This window comes from Cuculus canorus, chromosome 1 (genome assembly GCF_017976375.1).
Source record: "Cuculus canorus isolate bCucCan1 chromosome 1, bCucCan1.pri, whole genome shotgun sequence".
Lineage (NCBI taxonomy): Eukaryota > Metazoa > Chordata > Aves > Cuculiformes > Cuculidae > Cuculus > Cuculus canorus.
In genome coordinates, this window is record NC_071401.1 from 170,440,110 (window position 1) to 170,459,661 (window position 19,552).

Here is a 19,552-nt window from a genome sequence, read left to right on the forward strand (position 1 = left end):
GGGCCGGGCAGGGCCGGGCCGGCGCTTTTCCCACCCCCAGGCGCGGAAGGAGGAAGCGGCGGTGGTTCCCAGCGGGGGGCCGGGGGAGGGCCCGGTGCCGGCGGCTCCTGCTCTCCTGGTGAGGCTCCGCTTTCTCTTTCGGTCTCCGTGTGGCGTGTCTGGGGGCGAGGGAGCCCTTTGTCTTCTCGCTTTGCTGAGTGGCTTTTGTTTTGTCTTTCCTTCGCGCCTGCCTCGGCGATTGTGCTGGAGCGTGTCCAGAGAAGGAAACGGAGCTGGGGAAGGGGCTGGAGATCCAAGAGTTATGAGGAGCGGCTGAGGGAACTGGGGCTGTTTAACCTAGAGAAAAGGAGGCTGAGGGGAGACTTTATCACTGTTTACAGCTTCCTGAGAGGTGGTTGTAGAGAGGTGGGTGTTGGTCCCTTCTCCGAAGTGACAGGTGACAGGACGAGAGGGAACGGCCTCAAGTTGCCCAGGGGAGTTTCAGACTGGACATGATGGAGAATTTCCTCACTGAAAGGGTTCTCACGCTGCCCAGAGAGGTGGTTGAGTCCTCATTCCTGAAGGTGTTTAAAAGACAGGTGGATGAGGTGCTCAGGGATATGGTTTAATAGCGGACGGGTACGGTTGGGCTCGGTAATCATAGAATCGTAGAATAGTTTGGGTTGGAAGGGACCTTAAAGATCATCCAGTTCCAGTCCCCTTGCCATGGGCAGGGACATCCCAACCAGATCAGATTGCCCAAGGCCCCATCCAACCTGGTCTTGAACACCTCCAGGGATGGGGCAGCCACAGCTCCCCTGGGCAACCTGTGCCAGTGCCTCACCACCGTCATGGTGAAGAAATTCCTCCTTATGTCTAGTCTAAATCTGCCCCTCTCCAGTTTATACCCGTTCTTCCTTGTCCTATTACCACAAACCTTTATGAACACTCCCTCCCCAGCTTTCTTGTAGCCCCCCTTCAGGTACTGGAAGGTCACTATAAGTTCTCCTCTTATGTCATCTCAATGGTCTTTTCCAACCCAGTGATTCTATGATTATTAGTTTTTTTAAAAACTTGGATGTTTTTCGACCTGGGAGCTATCAAATCCTCTTTTCCTAAGTGGTGCGGTGGGACGACTTCCCTAACCGCTTAATTTTCAGTGAAAACAGGTAGTTCTGTCAGTCTGGTGGAAGAAGTGCTCCATTGCTGGCTTATCCAGAGGCAGCTGTTTTACATCTCCCAGGCTCCTGTAGGAAGGAGCGAAGGAAAAGGTAAGCGCTTTAGCAGGCCCTGTGGAGGAGCTTGCAGTTGCCTTGAAATCTTTGATCGTTGTGCAGGAGTGGGATCAGAGAGATCAGGGTCAGGTTGGATGGGGCTCTAAGCAACCTGATCTTGTTGAGGATGTCCCTGCTCGCTGCTGGGGGGTTGGACTAGGTGACTTTCATGGTTCCCTCCAACCAAAACCGTTCAGTGGTTCTATGACTCTATGATAATTTTGATCACTAGAGACTCTTGGGTTAGCTGATCAGTACTGAGAAACCTTTTCGTGGTAGACAATAGCTTTCACCTTATATTGTCTTCAGGCTAATTTTTTTTTTATGACGTAGAAGAAGAATGCAAGTTTATAGTTGTATATCAGATGCTGATAAAGGAAGGTATAGCTCAGTCATTGGCAGCATTGTTTGGTTGCTGCATCTTCAATTGTGTGTCCAGATCTGAGTGAACTTGTATGAAGTCTTGAACCTGGAGACGACATTGAGTTTCTCTCATGGGATTTGTTACACAGGGAGTTTGTTTTCTGTCATAGTTCTACCCTGTGTTGTCAGCCATGAGGCCAGTCCTCATTCTCATCCTGTTATCCCAATCACATGATCCAACGACTTAAAAATGTGAGGGATGTAGCAGGCAGGGAGAAGATCTTTTCATAGAGACGTCTAGCAATTTCCTAGTATATGTGCAGCTTGCACAGGCTGTGTTTCTTTAGTTCTGCGAGTGTCTATAAACATAAATACATAGAAATGTGGAAAATTGTTTTGATTTTTTTTCCCTTTTTTTTCAGAATCAGCAGTACATATCTGCTTTTTTAATGAAAACTTCAGTTTACATAGTGAGCACGAAAGTTTTACTGTGGGGTCTAATTAATTGTGAAGGATTGAAATTCTTTTTACACCTTCTCTGTGTGTCTCCCAAGTGAGGCAATCACAGAAATACTGTAGTCAGATTAATTATAATAATGCTAAGCTGGATGGTTTTATTAAACATAATAGTATATGACATCTAAGCAATATTTCAAGACTACTGTTCATATTCACAGTAGTTTGTGAACTGTTATAACTCAATTATTAATATGCCTTTTTTACTCTGTTGAAAAGGAATATTAGATTTCCCAAGGTTTTCCTGATGCTACTGTGCTGTCCAGCCAAGCTAGGCTAGTGAGTCATAAACAGTATAATGTAACAATATTATGAAAGTCTCTTTATCAAGACAGAAAGTAAAAAAAGTTTTTATCTTTCTGCAGTTTGTAGTAGGAGCTTGCCCGAAGATCCGAAGATTCACTGTATTTTCGACTAATGCAGCTACTCTGCTACTTTTTCTGAATTTCAAACCAAAATTCATAAGCTCTTTTAAAAACTTTTTACTTGTACGTTACATTCTGGTTCCAACTTGACTTTTATTTTTCACCCTCTCTTTTTCACACTGGAGAAATATGGATGTCAAGAGTAGAAATTACTTACTTATGAATCGCCAAGCATTGGAAAAAGACATCAAGACCTCTTATATTATGGATCATATGATTTCTGATGAAGTACTAACATTGCAGGAGGAGGAGAGAGTGAGACAACAGGTAGAATTGTCTCTTACTGTTACTTATCTTCCTAGTCTACTCACATGTTTTACCATCTTTTTTAAAAATAGTAATTTCTGTCTATCTCGTTCCTGGATTCAGTAAATTCTTAAGCATATACTTAGCATGCAGTTTTTATGCACTTCATAAGGGCAAGTTAAGGGCTTGGTCAAGTTCAAGGCTACTTCTGTAACTAAACAATCTATAGTTGACAGAGTGATAGATTAGAAGATTTCTAAGGTCTCTTAGTTTTGTATGACATCTCTTATAATGTCTTTTTCTAGAGTACACAGAGGGAGCGAGCAGCTATGCTAATAAACATCATCCTAACAAAGGATAATAATTCATACAGATCCTTTTATAATGCACTACTTCATGAAGGGTACAGAGATCTTGCTGCGCTTCTTCAGGACGGCATACCTGCCATCTCCTCCAGAAACGGAAAGAGTTCGGTGGATGGAATGACTTCGTATGGTAAGTGTAACTACAGCAATTCTTGGGCTTGAAAGTAAAGACAAGTTGCCTTTTTTTATTCCTTATTAAGTGACTATCTGTAATACTTATTCCAGTTAAGAAGGAGTAGATGGTGCATTGACTTGTTTTGGTAGTGAGTAGTCAGTATTTCTATATTTCATATATTTAACGTATCAGGAGAATTTCAACAGTTACAGCTTCTGTAGGTCATCTTGAAAGTGTTCATATTAAGTAATATTTATTTTAAAAGATGGGAATCATGAAGCTCTCACAGTTTTCTCTAAATTATAATGTTTTTGTTGTATGTGACAAACTCTTATGTGTATACATTAAAGAATTTTAATCTAACATAAAAAGTGGTAGCCTCCAAAATTCTGGTATTTATCTTGAAGAGTAATCTGTAGTCTCTCAGCCTACATACCAATAGCTGATCTAGTTAATAATAATAGATTACTTAATTCTCTCCACCAGATCATTCAGTTACACTACATAAGTTCCTAACTTTTACCTGACTCGTCATCAGTATCATCTTTGATTAACATGACATAAATTGGTAGTTTCTAATGGGAAGAACTTTTGAACTGTGGAACTTTCAAACTATGTATGACTGACTACCTGACACGTTTACTGGCACTCTGCATTTTAAGTGTCATAAACATGGGGAATTTTGATTACATTAGTAGGGTTTCCCGAAGCTTATTGGTATAATATTGCACTGCATACGGTCACTTTGTGGCCAGCAGTGGACAAATAAAGTGCACGTTTCCTTTCTTGCTGTGCTTTACCTGCTCTACTGGAAGTTGTGCTATCTTAGCTTAAATCAAAAAAAGTCTTGCTTGGATCACAATGCTCTGCTGTTGACTGCAAAGCAAAAGCCTTATATAGCATGTTTTATTTTCTGCTGCATCCATTGGGCGGTAACTTATGGCTACAAAAGTGACTTGGTAGTTGGCTATAGTAATGTTGAGCTCCTGCATTTGCCACAGTTTCTATTTGAGCTGTTAATTATCTTTTCACTTCCAGGGATTGATGTAACTACCTTGCATAAAATGTAGTTAGTAATTGGAATACTAACGTATGTGGGAGACTAGTTTAACTGTTAAGGAACTTATTTCTAAAGTAATATATTTCTAAAAAGCAGTATTTTTTCAGTATTTGGTGTTGTGGGCCCAGTGGTTTTTAAAGCATTTGTAAGGGACACAAGGAGTGTGGGTGAAATCGCTAATTGTTTGGGATGAAGAGTTGTTTGATTTGAAGAGGCACCACACTTGGAAATGATTTTTAATTTTCCTCTTTCTTGTTTTTACTTTTAGTTAAGACAGTTCTCTGCGAAGGAGGTGTACCACAGAGACCAGTTGTGTTTGTCACTCGACCAAAACTAGTAGATGCTATTAAGCAGAAACTGCGCTGCTTGGGGAGTGATCCAGGCTGGGTCACAGTTTATGGAATGGCAGGTTGCGGGAAGACTGTTTTAACAGCAGAAGCTTTAAAGGATCATCAGCTTTTGAAAGGTACTTTTAGAAAAATGTCTATATTTTTATACAAGTTACTACTGGTACATGCATCTTGGACATATATGATGAAGCATCTTATGTCATCTTGAAAGTAATATATAATTTAGGTTTCTAAATTTGTTATGTGCTTCTGAAATATTTGCTTGCGATATACAGCTTTCATAACCATTTAGGTCTCTAGGACCACTAAATATTTTACTGATTTATGAGAAAAGTTTATGAGTAGCTTTTCACCTGGGATACTGCTTTGCTTTATCACAGTAGATATGTCCTTAATTCACTTGAAGTTTTTATTTCTGTTAGTTCAAAATAATCCTATTTAGTTTATATTCCTTTAGGGCATTTCTTCTTAAGTCCTCAGGCTCTTCCCCTTGCTATGTGAGTTTAAAAAATCCTTCTCAAAGTTTTGCATATGTTTTAATAATCACAAGCATTTGAGGAGCAATTACACTTCAACCTAAAACAGATCATAAGTGAAACCATTGAATTATTTCCTGCCCCACCCCTGCCAACACACCTGGAGGTGGAAATGGGACTCAGACATTAGAAAACATGATGTAGGGACACAAACTACAGCATCCTGTGCTGCAGCTGACTTTTCTAGAGGCCTTGTTCACTGTTTTGTGATAGATTTCACATCCTGGACTCTGGACTCCTACGGCAGTACAGAGTGAGAAAATTAAACACTTAAGTCAGACCAGCAGGAAGGTGAACATAGAAGGGGTTGTCAAGGAACATGCACGAAGGCATGAAGAGGGGAGTGACAACAGCATCAGTTCTAGTGTAAGTTCTCTGTGGGAACTTGCCTTACACAGCCTATTGCTTTGAAAATGAAAAGTAGTTGTCTTATAGAATCATCCTTCTGTATTAATGGCAGAGTTGCAAGGTTAGCTTGGAATAGACTTAACAGTTTTATGTTTTAATTGAAATGGAGGTATGGTTGCTGTGGTAAGTGGCTCTTAAATATTTCTGATTCTGAATGTATAGCATTATTAATACTACTTCTCTTGTTAGATTACTTTCCAGGGGGAGTTCACTGGATCTCGGTTGGAAAACAGGACAAAGCAGGGCTCCTGATAAAACTTCAAAATCTCTGTAGTAGATTGGAACATGACTCTACTCTTTCACAAAGACCACCACTTAATGTTGAGGAGGCTAAAGATCGTCTTCGTTTGCTGATGCTACGCAAATATCCCAGGTACTGTCAGTTAAATGAAACACTATTTTAACAGATAAAACTTGGTAAAGTAACTTTGCCTAACCATCTAAAGTGTCTGTGTTGTGGTTACATGTCTGTGGTGGGTTTTTTTTTAAAACCAACTAACTCTTACATTTTTTTGCTTCCCTTTTTTCTTTTTTGCTGCAGATAATTAGGAGGTGTTATTTAAGGTGAAGCAGACAATACTTCTAGAATTGTAATTTTTTTTATAGGCGTTCCTGTTAAAATTTTATACGTCACTGACTTGCATACGATAAAAGAATAAGTAAGTTCAGATAAGTGTACACAAGCTGAAGGGTAGATAGGTGCTAGAGGCAGATGTATAATGGACATAGTATAACTCTGCCCCGTTTAGATGTTTGGGTTTTTTTATGATGTTTAGATGTTTGGTTTTTTTAACTGAAGGAACACATTGTAAACTTGTCCTAGATATGAATATGTTTACTAGGCTAATAAGGCTTCTGCTAACAAAATATGTTAATCGGCTGTGCAGGAGTCATATTCACTTGAGTAATTATTTGTCATTAAATAATGAAGTTTGGGAATGAACAGTTTGGAATAAGAATTGCTCTAACTCTCAATGTTCTCATCGTATATGTAGAATGCTTCACTGATGTGTGAGGATCAACAGTAATAAAAGGGTGTGTATCACTGTAGAAATTTTTTCCTTTCCAGCACAGATGATGTCTTTTAAAGTGTTTGGTCTAGAGTTATCAAAGTAAAAGCGGGTTTTCACAGTATTGTCAATTATCGCCAATAAACCAGTTTCTTTCAAACTTCAGGAAAAGTGACTTAATTTAATCAAGCAGTGTCTCAGTCACTGCACAGCTTTTTCATCTTTGAGCTGTAGTTTTTCTTATTTGTTGAGAATTTCAATCTGTGCAAACTAAACAAAGCTGCGCCTGACTCAGATATGTCAAGAATAATACTCCATCTCTATAGACGACATAGAGCAGAAGAGTACTGACATTTTTGTACAGGGAAAAAATATCTTTCTTATGAAGAAAAGATTTGAAAAGCACTCAAGAAATCCTCCTCAAGAAATCTTTTTTTTTTTGTGGAAATATTATATGAAAAATGCAACCTTTCAATTGAAAGTACAGGTTTCCATATGGTATGTAGACACAGTTCTTGTTATTTTTTGTTCATTAACAGACCGAACAAAACTCTTGAATACAGAAGAATTTAAATGTTTAATTCATCCAGAACATTACAGTCCCTTCTGAGTAGAAGGGAGACCTGCGTGCTCTTTTCTTGTAAGATGTACTCCTATGGTATCATGGACTGTTTCTGAAGTTGGCAGCTACAGTATATCCAAGTAACACGACTGCCCAGCCATAGTCGATAGACTGTGCTGTGCTGTATTGTTTGTAGTGCACAAAGTGACATATTTAAGAAGTACTTCCTACATTTTGTCAAAACAGCACCTCTGTGCTGAAAAAGCTAAGGGGGAAGGAGATAATGGAAAGAAATTGCCACTTAGTTTTATTTGAGGGCATTTCACTGCCAGCTGTGGCAGTGTCTTCCTTACGGACTGTCAGATACCTCATTTAGGATGCTATTGACCTGGCAACGTTCATTAACCTGTTTCAAGGTAAAGTAATAGATGTTAGATAGGGGTATTGCAGAGGATGACTGCACCTCAATAGAAAGGGACAAGAATTGATTATGAAACTTCTCTAGTTGTACTGCTTTTTGCCATTTCAAAACCATATTAATGTGATCACACCGTTCATCTTAGTTTAGTTTCTCCTTTTCCTTCTCCTCTTCTATCCTAAATACTTGGAACATACTGCCAAAATTCACTCTAAAGGTAGGAACTCTGTGTCTTCAAAAATTATGTAAGTTTAAGAAAATTAACAGTTGAATAAAGACAAGAAATCTAAGAAGGTGCCTTCAGTGGCAAAAAGGGGCATACAGAATGAATTGAATGGAAACATTTTGTTTTCTTGCTAGCTGGTCAGCTTGGATACATGCGCTGGGAACAGGCTACAGCCTGTGCTGCATTGTGCATGTATTTGCAAGAATGCTGTAAGAACAATCTGAAAGACTTGCTGACAATGTGTTGTCTGGGAAATTGTAGTGGCTATGGGAGGAGAAGGTAGAGGGAGTTGGACTAGGGAGTGAGGTTCGTAGTGTGGAAGTGTGTTCGAAGCCAAGCTTCACTACTTCTGTAGCTTGTGGAGCTTGCTCTGCACTGGAATCCTCTTTTTACACAAAAAGTCACTTCAGCTATTTCTGGATTCAATTTGTGAATCCAGTACATTTCTCGATATTAGGGTATTAGTTAAATGAAAACTTTCCGAGCAAAATAGTATTATGTATTTTGGTGAATTAGGGTTGAAGAAATGAAAGCTATAATATTCTTTAAAGTACAGAATTTCAGAATTAAATGTCCTGTGATTGTTATCACAGTGATTTGGGTTTGGTTTATGTTGGTTTGGTCTTTTTTTCTTTTTTTTTTAATAATAATAATTAGGTTTTAAGATTTGTTGATGTGGTTAGGGAAGAATGTCACTGGTACCGAAAGAGTGGAGGGACTTGGAAGTTTTTGGCTTTATTAAAAACATAAACTCAGTCAGTAATTCATGCTGCCTGACATATTTTCAAGTGTGAAAGTACCACAAAATTAGTCACTTATAGCTATGATAATATTATTGTGATTAATAAAAAAAGTGTTAATAGAGGAATGGTATAAAAGTGAGATATAGGCATCCAAGACTTTATGCAACTTTGAAAGTGTGGTACAATGTATATGCACCTGTTTATGAAAGATAAAATCCTTACAAATAAGCATCAGTGGTGTAAGCATGAAGGAAAAAGCAGGAGTCTTAGCGTGCTTCTTTGGAGATTGGCCAATTTAACCAATGTCTACTGTAGCTGAAACAGCATCCCTTTAAAAAAAAAAAAAACACGACAATAAATGTAAACAATTTGCAGGATCGAGTTTCAATAGCTTTCTTTCCTCCACAAGAGATACAGAATGCAAATAACTGCTATTTTTCTTATTTCCAGCCAATGTTTTTGATGTCTTGCTGCAACCTTTTGCAAACAGTTCTCATTGACACCTTTGTCAAATATAGGAAGGTGTAGGGAAGTCTGCTTTACATTATTCTGGTGAGATTCTATGTAGTAACCTACAAATGTGACTAGTGATAGAATTTGAATATGTAGTTAGTTTAAAATGTTGTTTATGTAAAAAGAGTATCAGCATCCAAGACAATTCCTTCACAAAAGGATTAGTCTCATATAGCTTTTGAAAGGTACAAGAATGAAACTGAAAATTGTTGAAAAAGAAACCGAAATTGTTCCATAAAGCTTATCACTAGCTTGTGTCAAGCAGAGTTGTTATCTAGTCCTATACAACTTTTTGCCTTTGTTTATGATATCTGATGACTTGAAAAGCAGAGTAAATCTGTTTTTTTCTGGCATCTACTAATGGAAATATTTCTCAAAACTTTGTTGTATATGCTTCAATTGTAGCTATAAAGCAATAAATAGTAACACTTCTTTTTTTTAGATACTTGCATTCAGCTTTCTTGCACAATCTTTAATGCTCTCATAGGATACTTTATGTATTAATATAAAAAATTATGCAGTCGTGTTGTAAATTCTGAAAATATTCTTTTATTTTTAAAATGCAATACTGTATTTTAGTACTAATAGTTAATCTGAAATCTGCAATATTTCTTCTTGTGCTAGATCTCTCTTGATCCTGGATGACATTTGGGATTCCTGGGTATTAAAAGCATTTGATAATCAATGTCAGGTTCTTATCACCAGCAGGGACAGAAGTGTAACAGATGCTGTAGCTGGTAAGGAGCAATTTCCTCTCTTGCATCACAGATAGTGTATGTGTTTGTGTGCCGTTTGTTCTTGTGAACTTTGAGAAGAATCTGATCGAATCCATGTCTATCAACTTGTGCACAAGTGGCAAAGTTCTAAAATTCTGCTTTGTAACTCTTTATGCTCTTTGTGAAATAAATGTTATATGTTATACTTGAAGTTACATATCCACATTGAAGAGTGCAATTATTCTCAACAGAATAAATTAACTTCTGTGAAACTGCTGCAGTTAGACTGAGTAAATCTACAGTATTAAGCAGTCACTGTTACAACATGCCCATAGTTCATTTGTAATTATTATCGTCTGTTTTGTTTCACTGTCTAATGCAAACATTATTCTGATAAGTAGAATTTATGCTCTTCTTCGTACTAAGCATATAAAATACTATGCACCAAATCATGAGCCTTATCCTTTGCTTCAGATTTTGCTTGGAAAATACTCTCAATTTTAATGGAATTTTTTTACATTCTTTTTTTTTTTTTTTTCTATGTTTCTGTGTCTAGGCAATAAATATGAGGTTCATGTGGAAAGCGGACTAGCACATGAGAAAGGATTGGAGATTTTATCCCTGTTTGTGAATATGAAAATATCAGAACTGCCAGAACAAGCTAACTGCCTTGTAAGGGAATGCAAAGGTATATTTGCCACTCTCTAACATACCGTTCACCACTGAATGTACTTTTTTTATTTCTGGGTTTTGACTTACAGGTAGAGCAGGGAATGTTCTTTAACACTGTAGGCCTTAAGTAAAACACAAATGTTTATCAAGTTCTAGAAGTGTCTCGTATTGATTTTTCAAGTAGTTTTCTTCAGCATGTCTTTCTCCTGCCTCCCTATTACACCTAATTTGGTGAGTTCGCAGATGTCTGGGTGGATGATGGGTTTTGTTTGTCTGTTCTCCACACCTCAAGAATTTAATCAGTGTATTGGGAAATTTGTCATTTGTTTAACCACTTGACTAAACTATTGGATCATGTTTCTTGAAAAACTCTAATTTAATCTTTTCCTTCAGGTTCTCCTCTTGTGATATCCTTGATAGGTGCATTGTTACGAGACTTCCCTAATCGCTGGGAATACTATCTCAGACAGCTGCAAAATAAACAGTTTAAAAGAATAAGAAAATCTTCTTCTTATGATTATGAAGCCCTTGATGAAGCAATGTCTATAAGTGTTGAGCAACTGAATGACAATTATAAAGACTACTATAAAGACCTCTCTATCCTCCCAAAAGATGTTAGAGTACCTACTAAGGTAATAACAGCAATGCAGAAATCTCATGATTTTTAGTGACGTAGAAACGATAGCTTTAAAGAATTAATGACATTTGTGGTTGTTATGTATAAATTATGTTGTATATAACTTAATAATAATTGATAGATTGAGTGGGTTGGATCCGTTATTCTATCGTGACTTTTATTATCAGCAGTGAAAATAAACAATTTAACTGAATAAATGTATTCATAATGTAAGTTTAATGTACGTTCCGTATATAGCTCTTTAAGTAGATTGCAGTTGAGCTCTCAGAAGGCTTAAAAACTGTCATTTGAAATTTGTCTCCTTTAAGAAAGAGATAAGATCACTCTAAATCAGCACAAATAGGATACAGTTGTAATATGCCTGTATTTGTTAGCATGTGCTTTGTTGTCTGTTAATTGGTAGCCTTTTAGGATACTCATGCGAGTCATATTATCCCTTAGTTCTCATTATTTTCTGTCTTAATTTGCTTCTTTAGGTTCTCTGTATTCTTTGGGATATGGAAACCGAAGAAGTTGAGGATATACTACAGGAATTTGTTAACAAATCACTATTGTTCTGTGATCGTAATGGGAAGTCATTCCATTATTATTTACATGATCTTCAGCTTGACTTTCTCACAGAGAAGAATCGTAACCAGCTTCAGGTATGGTATTGACTGATCAACTGACTTTCAACTTTACTCTCCAAAGCTGGGCATTCTTCAGGAAATATTCCTTTATTAAATGATATTGACAGTAGCTTTGTAGAATAGGTCCACAATGAAATTAAACTTAATGCTGGCTAATTAAAAACATTTATTTTCAACTTGAAATTGTGGAGTGATTCATGATGATTCCATTTGGAGCTAAGAAACTAAACTAAGAGAAGACTCTATATTCATTATTTTTCTGTCAAAGACTTTTCCATCAGGAGATAGAATGATCCCCTGGTAATTTCAAAGGCAAAAAGACCTATCAGAATAGGAGGTGTCTGCAGTAAAGAAGAAAAGTGCTTTTCACTCCATGTTTTTTTTAAGTTAAGGCAATGCTTGCAGGGAGAGGACCTAGCAGCTGTGCCTAATAAATTTATCCGTTCTGAAGGACAGAGCAGAAAAGTGTAAAAAATTGGCTTGCTTTAGATCTACACACGTAAGGGTCTTTTTTTGTTGGCCACTCATATTAATTTTGATAGCAGTTCTCAAACTAAGAAGGAAGGTTAACAGCTTGCTTTTCTGTCTTTTTGATATGCAAAGCATGTTTCTGGAGAATTTTTAAGCAACGAATTAGGTTAAGTGTACAGTTTTGGGAGGCAAGCTTTTGCTTATTTCGTTTGTTGATCTGTTATGATTGAGAAATAGTAATAGTATTCCTCAATAGTACATACAATATAATATTAATAATAGAATTGTAAGTCCTCAATACTGAAATTGGTACATACTCCAGTGTAGTATTAACAGGAAGTGTATTTTGATTCACATTGCAGGAGCTACATAAAAATATAGTAAATCAGTACAAGAAGTATTACAAACTTAATACACCTGTTCCATCTCAAGAGGACTGCATGTACTGGTATAACTTTCTAGCATATCACATGGCTGGTGCCAACATGCAGAAGGTGAGTTCTGACTAGTATCCTCTATCCTAGTTAGTTTTTTCTTCTTATGTCATAGTGATTTGTTTGTTAAAGTTCATTCTCTGTTACTGAAATCTATTACTAGATTTCAACAGCTATAAAAGATCTGGTAAGAGTTAGAGGAGTAAATTTCTTGTTCCCAGGATTGCCTTGGTGCCTTTAAAAAATTGCTGTCATTTTTACCACCTTCTGTTCTATAGGTACTGAGATAGTATGAGATGCAAATCATGCGGCAAGATTAATACTTCAGTAGTTTCACTTGAATGTTTTTAGGGTTATTGCCTTGAATAGCATTTCGTCCTGGTTGCTAACTGCTTTATTTCACATCTACTCAAACTTTCTCATGTGAACCTCTTTGGAGATAGTTCTTCTGACTCATTATATATAATACACTTTGCGTACTTACAGGAACATTCATAATTAGTGTGGTATACAAATATAAGGTTTTTTAAAAAATCATGTTTGTTTCATTATGCCAGTCTCTCTAATTTCAGTGTATTGGAAAAATGATTTTATTATAAGCCTTTTTACATTCTGTATCATTAGCTTCTCAGTTGTTTAGATCTGGATGCAGGAGTTGAATGCACCATTAGCAAGTTTGCTGATGATAGGCTAAGGGCTGTGGGTTTGTCTGCTTTGGAGAAAAAGAGGCTGAGGGGTGACCTCATTGCTCTTTTACAGCTTCCAGAGGAAGGGAAATGGAGAGAGAGGTGCTGATCTCTTCTCTCTGGGATCTAGAATAGGACGCATGGACATGGTGCAAAGCTGCTCCAGGGGAGGTTTAGGCTGGACGTTAGAAAGCATTTCTTTTCCAAGAGTTTGGTCAGACACTAGAATAGGCTTCCCAGAAAGCTGGTTGGTGCCCCAAGCCTGTCAGTGTTTGAGGCATTTGGACATTGCCTTGTAATAACATGCTTTAACTTGGTCAGCCCTGAACTGGTCTGGCAGTTGAACCAAATGATTTTTTTAGGTCTCTTCAAACTGAAATATTCTATTCTAATAATTCTGTTTGCTATTTCTGATTGTCTTTTAAGTAGATTTCTCATTTTTAATTTAAATACAAACATAACGTTTTTTGCTTTCATTCAAATTCAGCATCTGCTAGGAAGAACAACAGATCACTGTTACCAAAGTGATCTTTGCTAGTCTGGACTGGAAGAAGCTTCTTCAGGCTCTTATCATAAACCAAGTCTTGTGTGCTACAGAAGTCAAGACTTGCTTTACACCCTGATCCCATCTCTGTCTAGCTCTATCAAAGAACAGTCTTTGCATTAAATTAACATGCTGAGCCTTCTATACCCAGAATTTTCATACCTGATCAAGTAAGATGCAGGCAACACAAAATTGCTCAAGTTTTTAACTGGAGACATTTGTACTAAAGCATATGAAATACTTAATGTATTTCTGGTACCTTTTCTTTGTCCCCTCAATTACATTCTGTTGTGGAACTCATGCTCTGAACTTAAATTTTCTGTTTCTTGTAGGAACTCCGTGATCTTATGTTTTCTCTAGATTGGATTAGAGCTAAAACAGAATTGGTAGGGCCTGCTCATCTGATTCATGAATATGTAGAATATAGTACAATCCTTGATCAAAAGGTATGGTACTAAAAGGTAAATGATCAGTCTGTTCCAAATATATTTTTCTATGTTTAATTGCATTTTGTTGGATGTATGCATATATGTGAGATACATAGAAAGCTTAAACTGAAACGTAAAAATAGTACTATGTTAAACTTTAACATGGAGAAGAAAAAAATGAAGATAACTTAGTTTTCAATTTTAGTTTTATTTGTAACTTCAGTGTGTGCCCAGGTGATTAACTTTAGAAATAAATAACTGAGGTGAACAACATTACTCAGCATTTGAGGAGGTGTAGAATTTTGCTGGATGCTTGGAATGATCTTTCTGATATTTCACATTGACTACTTATTGAGTAAATCACTGTTGCCAATATCCTTTATTTGAAAAATAAGGATAATATGCTTTCCTGAATCGGATAATAAAATATTTCAGTCTGTCATGTGTACTTGCAGTAGAATTAAATAGAAAAATAGAACTAAGTGCTTCTGTGAGAAAATTACTGGTACAGAAAATGTAAAAAGCAAAGGGCACGTCCAATTTCTATGCTATTAAATATTATCTGTTCTTTACATAGGATAGCACAGTACGTGAAAACTTCCAGGAATTTCTGTCTTTAAATGGGCACCTTCTTGGACGGCAACCATTTCCTGACATTATACAGCTGGGTCTTTGTCAGCCAGAGACATCAGAGGTGTATCAACAAGCCAAGCTACATGCTGAAAGAGAAACAGGAGCATTTTATTTGGAGTGGATGTAAGTAGCTGCAGTCCATCTGCCAATACACCAATCCCTTGATCCAAGAAAATAATTTAATGTATGACTATACGCAATGTATGGCTAATATAAGGACTTTTTAAAGAACCACTGTGTTTTTGGGGGGCAAAGAAAGTGATATAATTTTCAAAAACTTGTGGGAGAAGGGGAGCTCTGGATATAAAAGGCCAGCCACAAATTAGTAATAACTGTGCAGAAATAAATAGGGGGATATATTTACTTCTGTACTCAGTGATTGTTCCTTTTACATAACTGTACAAAGATGAAAGTAAGGTACTTTGAAACTTTTCTAAATACTTTCTTTTAAAAAAAAATGAGAGTTGTAGGGCAAGTATTGAGCATGTTTCTGTATGGTTTTAGGTTTTCCTGTGAAATGTGAACTCTTTTAAGAAAATATAGAGTATCGGTGTTAACTTGGAAAGTTTTTGAAAGTAGTGAAATGGCAATTACTAAAAGGCTTTGCAGTCTCTACCCAATCTTGAAATGTTTCCTATTTAATATTTTTTTGCTGTTTTCATATTTTTGGAAGTTATTTCAGAAAAAAAGTATGCATATTGAAACGTATTTCCGGCATATTCCAGTGGTCATCTGACCATGTAACTGTCACTGTTGGATTCTTTTATTTGATGCTTCTGTTCTGGTATCTGCAGTATGTGGTGGATACAGAACAGAATGATTCTGTGTCAGGCAGTTATAGTAATAAACAGGCAGGTTAATCCAGGCATACTTGAATTTAGATCTCCTCTTTTGAATATTGGGTTATTTAATTTTCAATAGCTAACAAAATTCTAACAAAAACATTTGGAAGTTGCACAGTTCAGAATAGTTCATGGCTTTCACTTTGGATGTGGGAGACTTCTTTTGAAGAACATAACTGAAATCAACAGAACAGAGACTGACGGGTTTTTTTTCCTGTCCCAGGGGAAGGTTCTAGAAGTGGTTTGTAGGATTTATAGGTGATTAGACTGTTCTCTTGCAATTTTAGCTTTATTAAAATATGCAAAAAAACCCGAAACAGAGCCTGGTTTAGATGAGTCAGTATTCTGCAGGGAAAAATTGTTTTCACTCTGAAGCACAGCTACTTTGTTTGAGATGTTTTATCTGTTGTTTAAACGCCAAGCCTGGAGACTGAAACTTTTAATGATAAAAACTGAAGTACATTGATTCATTTTGACTCTAGAAAACAAGAATATCATGTAATAATCTATTAATCACCAAAAATCATCTTATTACAGCAACAGCTTTTGGTATTAAGATCTGGCTGAACAGAGTAATTATGATTACTAGTAATTTGAAGATTTTGTTGAAGTGAGGCAAGAGTCATATAAGGTGTGTTAGACTCTATACTTGATCTTTGATTGAAATACACTGATAGTCATGGGTTTTATTTAAATATCTTGTGGTAAAGAATTGAATGATTTCTGTGAAAATGAAGTAATTTTGCTAAGGTCTAAACAAATATGCAGATGTTTTTGAAGAAGCTTGAAAAAGAACCTGCAGGAGAACAGGAATTCTCAGGAAGAAATTTGTAATTGGAAACAGCACATATCAGATCATAAAAATGCCATTAGGAAGGCTGTGTCTTGCAGCACAACAGCTTTGCCCATAAAGTAGCATGTTAATTTCTTGTCCAATTACTCTCTTTCTTGATTTCTTAGCTGTAACTATTGGAGAGCAATAAAAACTTCAGCATAAAGGCTGAGAGGTAAGGTATAGTGGATGGGTTGATTGGCTTGTTATAAAGCTTGTTGCTTAAGATGTGTGAAAAACTGTCATGTTTTTAAAAGAGGATTTTGAATAATAAAAAGGCAATAGGAAATCCTACTCATCAATTGAAATCAATTGTTTTACCCTATAGAAATAAAAAGTCCTTGAAAAACCTCTACCGTCTCGTGGTGCGTCCACATAGAGATGCAGTATACCATGCCTGCTTTTCTAAGGACAGACAAAGGATAGCATCGTGTGGAGCTGATAAAACACTGCAGGTAGGATACCCATGCATGAATGTGAAGAGATTCTGTGTACCGTTCTAATAACATTTCTTAACAGTCCTCTTGCTTTTCTTTTGCTGTTATGTGAAGATATTAGGAATCTAGACCATATTGGAGACAGGTGAAAGAAAAGAAAGTATTATTACATAAGCATTAAGTTGCATGTTTTTAATAGTAAGCCTTATACTCTAGTTTGAACGCTAAACTGTGGATTTCAGGGTTTATACCCTTACAAGTGTAATCCGTAAATGTGAGATGCCTTTTAATGAAAAGTAAAAGCTCACAGCCTGAGTAATGCGCCCCACCATTTTTCATATTTGCTTGCAATAACGTTATTTGCAGTCACAGTAACCTTCTACAGAACTGAGAAGCAGTAAAGCATTTTAGTTACATGTTTACTCTTTCTATGGGATGGTAATGGGCATTACGCTACTGTAGTGCTTAACCAGTAAATTGTCTTATGCAAAAGAGAGAAATCTGGGGAGAAAAATAACCCCCTGAAGTTGAAGACAGTATTAGATTGGAAAAGGGGCCAAAGTGCTTAGGAAGTGGGTTAGGGGAGTCAGAGAGGAAAGTGACTAATACGAATTTGCCAGCAGTTTGCCTGGAGGGGAGCCAGCCAGCTCTCGAGAAAACTAGCAATCAGCCAGCCAGTAACCTGGTAAAGTATCCATATTCCAGACAGCCAAAGGTAAGGGGAAAGAACAACTTTTCTGCAAACCTTTGGTATTATTTTGGATGCTTGATAAGTTGAGTACTAAAGTAATAATATTAGTGATGCTTAGCTGCTGTTCATTTGGCTAATTAATGTGGTGTTATTGTGGTTTTATTTATTTTATTTGCTGGCTTCTACGGTATTATAATCATGGCATCCACTTAAGGAGATGCCTGTTGGATGTACTCATTTTATGCTGTGCTAAAGTTACTGCACTGTGCTTCTGTACTTACTGGCGTCATTACTGAGACTGCAGATTGCTTATTTTTATCTGCATTTGCAACCCAACAAAAGAAAAATCTGTGGATTGTGATTGCATTTAAACTAACCTGTTGCTGAAGAAGTCATAGGAAAATGAGCGATAATTCTTTTTTAATTGTTTAACTTTGAACTTATTCATGTTATTTCTAATAGTGGCCTAAGCTTTTCAGTTTTCAAGGCTACTTCTAGTGTTTCTGTAAAATAAAGATAACAGTTATTCTAGGTTAAGAACACAAATTCTGCAGAATATACTGAAAATGTAGATTTCCTGTTACTTCAGTATTTATGTTCTTATTTGAACAAATACCAAACATTTCATTGTCATTGATATTCCATTTTGTGAAAAAGGAAGAGGAAAAACAGGGACTTGATAATTGCTGTATCCTGAATGCTATTGTAAAGAACACCTTGTGATCTGTTTTATAATTAAGAACATGTAACCTAAGGAGGAAGGTGAGACCTGTTTGGTTCCATCCTGTCCACCCCAAGATTGTAAAGTTAAATCCCAGAATTTGGGAAAATTTATTAATGCATGGCAGTTTTCCCCAGCTGTGTTTTTATTGCCTATGACAAGCTCAAGACTGTGAATTGTGTCATCTTGTACGACTTTACTTCTTTCTTCTAATTTGTTCCTCAAATCATCAATTGCTGCTGAAATTCTTACTCTCCATGGAAGAATTTTATATATATAAAAAAACCCTGTACTTTGTAGTTTTAACAATAATTTAGATTTTGTAAATAGATAATGTTGTGCAGTTATTATTAAAAAGTACTGAGAAAGGACATGGATTTAGGCTTACAGAGTGAAGAAGAAGTCATTAACACATATTGCATACAGAAATCTTTTGAAAATCAGTTTTCACTATTTCTCTCCCTAAACAATTTCTATCATCCTTACAAAATTGAAGCTCAAATAAAATATTTTTATAATTATTGTGTTAATTTCCCTGAAATTATAAATGCTTTCAAAAGCAAACCCATTTTATGAAGGGCATATATAGAGCTGCTCCAGATAAACTTCTGTTTTAAAATTGTATGCAAGTAATAAGATTTTATTGGGTTTTTTTTAGGTGTTTAAAGCAGAAAGTGGAGAGAGACTCCTGGAGATAAATGCCCATGATGATGAAGTACTGTGTTGCGCTTTCTCTGCAGATGGTGAATTTGTAGCAACTTGTTCAGCTGATAAAAAAGTGAAGGTAAGGAAATGGAGAATAGATATCTTTTATTTTTTTTTTCAAATTAATAATTATAATTTCAGTTTTAACCAGCTCAAGCAGTTTCTTAAGACTCAAGGGGGTTTTAAGCATCTTAAATCTTACGTGGTTAATTCACAGCTTAACAAACAGAATCCACTCACTTGATATATGACTTAAAAGATACTTGAGGTTAACTTCGTATTTACAAAGTTGACACTTATTTTACTTGTGTTGTCACATTTTTCTTTTTGAGTAGAACAAGACACGAGTCCAGTCCTATCCATAG

At 36.4% G+C, this 19,552-nt stretch overlaps 1 protein-coding gene across 5 annotated transcripts in view; it reads left to right on the forward strand.

Annotated features, from left to right (window-relative positions):
• The first annotated feature begins 20 nt into the window (after positions 1 to 20).
• Positions 21 to 19,552, forward strand: part of APAF1 (apoptotic peptidase activating factor 1) — a 36,643-nt gene continuing 17,111 nt past the window's right edge. The window contains exons 1-16 of one of the 5 annotated variants that reach the window (XM_054069776.1): positions 25 to 118; positions 1,140 to 1,250; positions 2,683 to 2,824; positions 3,109 to 3,298; positions 4,612 to 4,809; positions 5,827 to 6,010; positions 9,734 to 9,846; positions 10,382 to 10,513; positions 10,891 to 11,129; positions 11,611 to 11,778; positions 12,597 to 12,728; positions 14,231 to 14,344; positions 14,904 to 15,082; positions 16,962 to 17,088; positions 17,694 to 17,785; positions 19,141 to 19,266. In XM_054069776.1, coding sequence (XP_053925751.1) covers positions 2,687 to 2,824; positions 3,109 to 3,298; positions 4,612 to 4,809; positions 5,827 to 6,010; positions 9,734 to 9,846; positions 10,382 to 10,513; positions 10,891 to 11,129; positions 11,611 to 11,778; positions 12,597 to 12,728; positions 14,231 to 14,344; positions 14,904 to 15,082; positions 16,962 to 17,088; positions 17,694 to 17,759 — 1,980 coding nt within the window. In that variant the 5' untranslated portion in view covers positions 25 to 118; positions 1,140 to 1,250; positions 2,683 to 2,686 and the 3' untranslated portion in view covers positions 17,760 to 17,785; positions 19,141 to 19,266. Of the gene's footprint in view, positions 119 to 1,139; positions 1,251 to 2,497; positions 2,825 to 3,108; positions 3,299 to 4,611; positions 4,810 to 5,826; positions 6,011 to 9,733; positions 9,847 to 10,381; positions 10,514 to 10,890; positions 11,130 to 11,610; positions 11,779 to 12,596; positions 12,729 to 14,230; positions 14,360 to 14,903; positions 15,083 to 16,961; positions 17,089 to 17,693; positions 17,786 to 19,140; positions 19,267 to 19,552 lie in introns of those variants that run through there. The other 4 variants (XM_054069762.1, XM_054069755.1, XM_054069769.1 and 1 more) reach the window with 4 other exon arrangements.